Source organism: Fukomys damarensis, unplaced genomic scaffold, assembly GCF_012274545.1.
Source record: "Fukomys damarensis isolate Sample0158 unplaced genomic scaffold, DMR_v1.0_HiC HiC_scaffold_10, whole genome shotgun sequence".
In the NCBI taxonomy this organism is placed as follows: domain Eukaryota; kingdom Metazoa; phylum Chordata; class Mammalia; order Rodentia; family Bathyergidae; genus Fukomys; species Fukomys damarensis.
In genome coordinates this window covers 15,627,343-15,634,331 of record NW_022900922.1, presented here as the reverse complement: position 1 = coordinate 15,634,331, position 6,989 = coordinate 15,627,343, and the positions used below count along the sequence as shown (strand labels likewise).

General features: G+C 51.0%; 1 protein-coding gene across 1 annotated transcript in view; it reads left to right on the top strand.

Annotated features, from left to right (window-relative positions):
• Capn9 (calpain 9) overlaps nucleotides 1–6,678 on the top strand; it is a 32,405-nt gene extending 25,727 nt beyond the window's left edge. Inside the window, exons 18-20 of the mRNA XM_010621923.3 lie at nucleotides 1,734–1,850; nucleotides 3,854–3,912; nucleotides 6,165–6,678. Of these exons, the coding sequence (XP_010620225.1) occupies nucleotides 1,734–1,850; nucleotides 3,854–3,912; nucleotides 6,165–6,191 (203 nt within the window). The 3' untranslated portion in view covers nucleotides 6,192–6,678. The remainder of the gene's footprint in view (nucleotides 1–1,733; nucleotides 1,851–3,853; nucleotides 3,913–6,164) is intronic.
• Nucleotides 6,679–6,989: the final 311 nt, after the last annotated feature.

Genomic DNA, 6,989 nt, shown 5'->3' with positions numbered 1-6,989 from the left:
GCTGGTCTCAAACTCACAGTGATCCTCCTGCCTCAGCCTCCTGAGTGCTGGGATTACAGGCATGCGCCACCACGTCTGGCCAGATCCTCATTTTAAATCAGGGCCCGTATCAGCAGGAATTTTGAAGAATGAACTTGTTCTGCCCTTGCAGGCCTCTCAGCCACTGGACAAGTTTTCTGACCAGCACAGTGACATATGACTCTTTGGTAGCCCACTACAGTGCTGCCAAACCTCTAAGTGCTACTTTGTGGCAGTCATTATCACAGCTAGACAGAGTGAGCCTGCCTGTGGTTTGGGCAACTGTTCCCCTCCACCTACCACCTGTGGCCCGTCCCCAGCTCTGCCAGTAACAGGCACTGAATTCACACCGGATGACTCGGTTGATAGCCAACTACTTCCCATGAAGGACAGGCTCCCACTTGCATTTCCACCACTTGGTAGACCCTGGCCAGTAGACTCATCTTGGGGGCTCAGGGCCCTGTGCACCAGCCATGGTTTTGGTGGCTCCTCTGCAACCTGAGTTCAGTGCACTTTATAGACAGAGGCAGCTGCAGCTCATGACACAGTCCCTTCCCAAGGCACCAGAAATCTGGAACACAGCCAGGTCATGTCCTAATGGGGACACAAAGTAAGATGTGTTATCAAAGTGGAGAATACCACAGCGGAGGCAGTGCCTGATTCTCCAGAGCAGGAACTGAGCATGGGATGAAGGGACCCTCAGAGACAAGGCACGTGACCAAATTTTCCATCTTGACTTGAAGAGGGGGATTCCCCACCCCTCAGGCCTTGGAGGCAGACCCCAGGATCCTGGCACAGCCGTAGCCAGTACCATTGTGTGGGCTCCAGAAACTGTGCTCTGGGACTAACTGGCTTCCGCCTCTACCTGGAATCTGGAAGAAGCAGCAAGAAGTGTGGACTTTGGATAAGCCTGTGAACACATGGGCTGAGCACATGGGCTAGGCTGGGAGTGGGAAAGAACACAGCTCCCAGGCACTGATTAGCAATTAGGGGCTGGGGTGCACCTCAGTGGTAAGTGCCTGCCTAGCATGGGTTCTGTCCTCACAACCTCAAAAAGGAAGTAAAGTAGCACACGATTAGAAATCAAAGCACTGAACATGGATCTAGAAGGAACTCTGCTGTGAGAAGCTGAAGCCAGAGAAGGGAGGCCACACACACCCTACAGCCAGGGCAGCCCCAGAGCTCCAGCAGCCTCCTGACTGCAGTCTGGTGCCACCCTCCATAGTGCCAGGCAGGAAGGAGCCTGTATGGCATCCTCATATGGGCTGCAGTGCCCCTTGCAGACACATTCTAGGTTGAAATGTGCTGAGTGGTATTTACACACCTCAGTACCCGGCCTGGAGCCCTCTAGGGCAGGTGCCAGCAGGGAGAGCCGCTGCAGAACCAGTGTGGGACTTAGGCGCCATCCAGTGTTGTCTGCTCAGTGAGGCCCCCTGGAAAGTCAGCCAGACCCCAGGGGTGATGTGGGCTGCAAAACCAGCACTATGAGCTCCTTAGGCACATTATATTCAGATGGTGCCCCCAGTGCTCATGGTCCCAAGCACACACACACACTCCACCCATACCCAGACCAGGGACAAGCCCCTCCGACCGGAAATCTCAGCTCCACGGAGCAGAAGTTGGCCCTTTTAACAGTTTACCCTGCTACCTGGGAACCCTGGCACTGTGGACTCACGGACCAACATGGCGACTCCCAGGCTCCTGTCCCTCCACAGGCTTCCAGCTGAGCAGCCACCTCCTACAGCTGGTTGTGCTCAGGTACGCAGATGAAGAACTCCAGATGGACTTTGACGACTTCCTCAACTGCTTGGTGCGGCTGGAGAACGCAAGCCGTGAGTGTTGGGAGCTGTGGGGGTGGGGGACACCTCGGGGCGTGTTCAGTCCCCCTCCCCAAACATGTAAGAAACAACCTGAGCTGGGCACGGTGGCACATATCTGTAATTTCAGTACCCTGGGAGGTGAACAGGAAGATCACAAGTTCCAACCCATCCTGGGAAACTTGGTGAAACTCTCTCAAAATAGAAAAGGGCTGGGGATGTAGCTCAGGGCATGAGCCCTGAGTTCAATACACTATGTTAGGGGAAGAAACTGGCAAAATTCAGCAAAGATAGACCCAGAGGGCCACCATGATCTTTGCAGATGAGTGTGGCTGTGAGCATGGCTGAGGGCAGAGGTGTCTTCCCACAGTGCATATCTCTTGACCCCTGTTCTTCACATATTCAGTCTCTGCAAAGGATGGGGGTGAGGGGATGCCTTGCATCCAAGGAAAGGTCCCCTCTTGGGCCAAACCCATCACAGTGTATAGAATCATGAGAGTCTCAGTATTCTCACTCCCTTTCTCTGAAACCAACAAGATTATTATAGCAGGAGGGAAGAAAGGTCATATATGGGCGCTCCTCCCTGCTGCATCCCTGAGGACAAGGCCACATGTGTCCAGGCTTTCATCTGCCAAGTGCAAAAGGACCCAGGTCCCAGGCACCTCACGCTGAGTCAAATGCTCTGGTGTTTCCATCTTGAAAGTCTTGAGTTTTGAACAAAGGGCCCCACGTTGCACTTTGCACATGACCTCACCAATTGTGCATCTAAAATCTGCTCAATAGACGACCTCTAGGCAGGGTCTCGGGTTCACGTTGGGACCCTCTTTCACCCAGGGGACAGACATGGTGATTACTTACTTGAACTTGTCTCCATTAGTACCAGAGCTGACGGTGGGTGGAGCCACCCTCAGTGAGCAGTCAATAAACATGGTGGTGGCTGGGAGATGGGGGAGAGAAGGCCCTAGATGTCCTTCCAAGAGGCACAGCTTCTTCAGGGGGTGACTGGTAGCCAGGAAGAGGTGACTGCTGAAAGACCCGCCCCAAAGATGACACTTATTAGACTCATGGGGTAGTTAGAGCAGACCCTAGGAATCAGAGATTTGGTAACTTCTCTCTTCTCAGCCAGTCTTCCGCCTCTCAGCCCCTCATGCGTGATCATTCCTGGCCCTGCTTTGGCTGATCTTCTGGTGGAGGAGAGCCAGGGAAGAGGCCCTCAGGCTTCTGGTATCCTCACAGTGCATCATCTGGGAAACTTGCTAAGGCTACAGCTTTGCCCCAGTGTGATTTCAATCCTTAGCCATAGAAACTGTCAACCATGCACTCCTATACAGAGAATAACAGGGTCCATGTTCACACCAGTGCTTCACAAACTTTGCTACACGTGACAGTCCCTAAGGGAGCTTGAAAATTGGTGATGGAATGGGGATGTAGCTCAGTGGTGAGTACCTGCCTGGCATGTGCCAGGACCTGGGTTCCATCCCATACACCATAAAAAAAAATAAGTTGTAGTGATGAGGTTACACAGTAGACCAATTAGGTTACATTCTCAGGAGGGGGAATTTATAAAACACTTCACACAGTATCAGAATTTGGAAAAATTCCCCAGAAGGTTCCAATACTATACATCCATCCTTAACAATCTTCCCTCCAACACATACTTTCCCCCTGAATTATTTAATAACAGATCCCAGAGGTTCTGTCCTTGAATCTGCAGCTATGTCCAGTGGGTAGGCTGGTGGCCATGGATTTCAGGGTCTCTGGGACTCCAAAAGGTTAAAACAGGGAAATTTTGGATGCTGGAGCTCTCCAGCCACCACATAGGGTAGGTGACTGCATGAGCTGCTACTCCCAAGGCCACTGTCCTACAGCAGCAACTAAAGTCCCTTCTGTTGGCCCATTCCTCAGGCTGTGCCCAGCAATCTCTGGTTCCCACCAGAGGGAGCAGCTCCCACACAAGTGGTCTTCCACTAACTGAAGGGACAGTCTCCACAGTGACACCTTTCTGTCTCTCCCCTCAGGGGTGTTCCAGGCCCTCAGTACGAAGAGCAAGGACTTCATCTACCTCAACATAAATGAGGTATGGCCCCTGCAGGTACTTCTCCAAGAGCGTAGAGCATCGCTGAACTTAGCATCAGTGAGGGCCACACTCAGTGACAATATGGTAGCTGATATATCTGAGGTGCTGTTCATTTGACTTAGTGATTCTTTGAGGTACAAACTGAGGCAGAGGGAGATGGACCACCTTGGATGGAGGTGTGAATACACCACCTTCTTGACCAGCTTCTCTGCCTGCCTTCTAGCTCAAGATCTGTCCACTCTCCCTCACACAGGTCATCCTGTGACTTCCGTGGTGTGTGTGTGTGTGTGTGTGTGTGTGTGTGTGTGCACGTGCATTCATGCACACACACACACACACACACACACACACACCTCAAAGCCCTGAGAAATGCAAGACTTTGGCCTGTTGCAGGAGCTGTCCCATGGCCTGAGGTTTATAGATGGATTTCTGTAGTGTGCAGAGAATATTCAGAGTTTCATGTTGACCCTCTCCTGCGTATGGCCTTGCCCAGGGCAGCTGGTTAGGATGCAGAACATAGGTCCCACCCAGCCTTGCTGCAGTGGGATCTCATTTCCGGGGACCCTGTGATTCCGACCCACATGAAATTTGAAAACTGTGGTCAATGTTCTCCTGCCCAGAGGCCAATGGGAACTATGGGATGCTTTCCTTCAAGTTTTCACACTTTGTCTTTCTCTCTTTCCTATTCACCCTGTGTCTCTCTGTCCCTTTTTGCTGTCCAAAGCAGGACCATAGTGATCCAGGCCACCAGCGTTTGCCCCCTGTCTTCTGTACCCACATTGCCATCATAAGCTCACCCCAGCCTCAGAAGCCCCGGTCTGGGGCTCAGGTAACACTTTAGTGCCTGTTCTAAGACTGACAGGTGTGCTGGGGTGTGAAACCTTCCTCCTCTGCCCTTTGCACACCAATTTGGATTGATATCCTGCTCTGTTCCTCAGTTTTACTACCTGCAGAAAGAGATGGAGGCATTGCTCTTACATCAAAAGATGGGTTCATAATATTATAGAAATGGTGATCATTATGCTTCACTATTAGATTTTCCGTATGTGTCTCTTGGATCCCTGGACACATTATGGCTTCTCTGTGCATAGAAGCAGGATGCTCTCTTTTCTCTTCTCCAGTACTGTCTTCCAACTTTAGCACACAGGACACATGTAGTAACTATAACTTCTCTGATCCATAACTTCAAGAAGCACCCCAGGATTCCAAAGAGAGATACATGTCCTCAAGCTGTTTTCTCATGAAAATGGGGGACCAGAGGCCCACCTTCATCTCTTGCTTCCTGCTGGGTCTTGTCACTAGTTGGCACAAGGAAAGCATGTGGTTGCTCTTGGTCTTGGTGGGAAGGAAAGTGGTAGCTGGGCGACATTGGCCAAAGGCCCTAGAGATCCTGAAGTATGTAGGAAACAGTCCACTGTCAGGGTCAAGGTATCCCTGCCAACCCGTGTCCACAGGTTGGATCTAGACTGCGCTCTGGCCTTGCCCATGTTACTATTCTGAGCAGCAAGAAACTCTTTTCATCCTCCTCTAAGCCTGATATCTGGCTCTGGCTGCCCATTAGCCTCACCTGGTTGATGTTAAAACCCATGCCCCAGCCAAGGCCCCAGACCAACTAAACTAGAGTCTCTGAGAGCTCCTAGGGAAATGGGAGTCAATTTGGGGCTGAGCTGCTGTTCCTCTGCTCAAAGAACCTGTGTGTCTTCATTACCTTGATTCTACTCATGTCCTGCCCAGGAGAAAAGGTAGGGAGGGGAGAGAAAACATCTCACATGACTGTGCTCCCCAGGTCATCATGCTGTGATCTGCAAGCCTGTGGGAAGGAGAAGCAGGTGACCTTGGAGAGAGGAGAAGAGGAGAGGGGATGAGAGGAACTGCACACACACACACACACCCAGGAACTCACTTATATAGACCATGTGCCTGGTCCCTGCTTCCTTCACAGCAGCCTTGCAGTGACAGAGTCACCTTGTACCTTTGTGAGGGATTCCCCGACCCAACAGAGAACTAGCACACTCTACCTTCCCTCTCTCTCACTGTCTGTGCTTGATGTAAGCTAAATTGCAAAGGACCTTTAGAGAACTTAAAGTGCTGAAGGTTTGTTAATTTTTTTTAAAATTTGGCTTCATTTGGGTGCAGAAGTCTGAGTTTGCTGGCAAAATGATCCAATGGCCAAAGCTCCCATGTCATTAGTGAACTTGGTCCATTCCTGATGCTGGAGGAGTAAGCCCTTTTCTCTTTCTCTTTATTTCCAGTTCATCAACTTGACAATGAATATTTGAGTCACTTGGCAGGGATACAGTCTGTCCAGCTGTGTCTTGACTTTTGGACCATGAACGCCAGAGCTTCTCTGGTGAAGAGCATCATGCTTGGCTCCTTCGGGAGCATCTCCCTGCTTTCCCCAGCCCACCACCCTCTCAATCGCCATCTGAAGAATGAAGCAGATTTGGCCTCATTCTCTGACCTTGTGAACATTCACTCTGTGAAATCACTGTCTTAAGAGGGTGGACCAGACATGGTCAGTGTCTTCTCCCTCCACGTACCCTCCCCACTCCCTTTTGTAACTGTGCAGAGTTCTAGCGCCCCAAATCTAGGCTTCCATGTGGCATTCACCATAGTGCTCAGACATCCTTCATAAAACAGTGTTCTTGAACACGTATGAAGGAGGGGGAGGCAAAGAGGCAGAGGGGGTGAGAGTGTGAGGTCACAACTGAACGTCACATATGTGTGTCATTACCGAGGAGGAGTCAGCCAATCTCATCACCCTCACAAGAGAGAAACAACAGGGGAAGCTCTGCACCCTTTGCCGGGATGGATTCTGTCCAGTTCAGACAGTCTCCATGGCCGAAGCCTGGGGGTCAGAAAGCCAAGTGCTATACTTTCTTCTCAGGGAGCCCAGAGTCTTTTATTCCTCTCCATCATGAGGGAAGAAGTCTCACTATTGCTTCCAGGCATGGAACAAAAAAAATACTACTGAGCTGGGGAAATGGGATATTGGTTCAGAAAGTGCACGGTCCCACTTTTTCTGGCGTACTGGCCACAGAGGAGGAAGAAAGTGGGGGACCCAGTGTGCCAAGAGG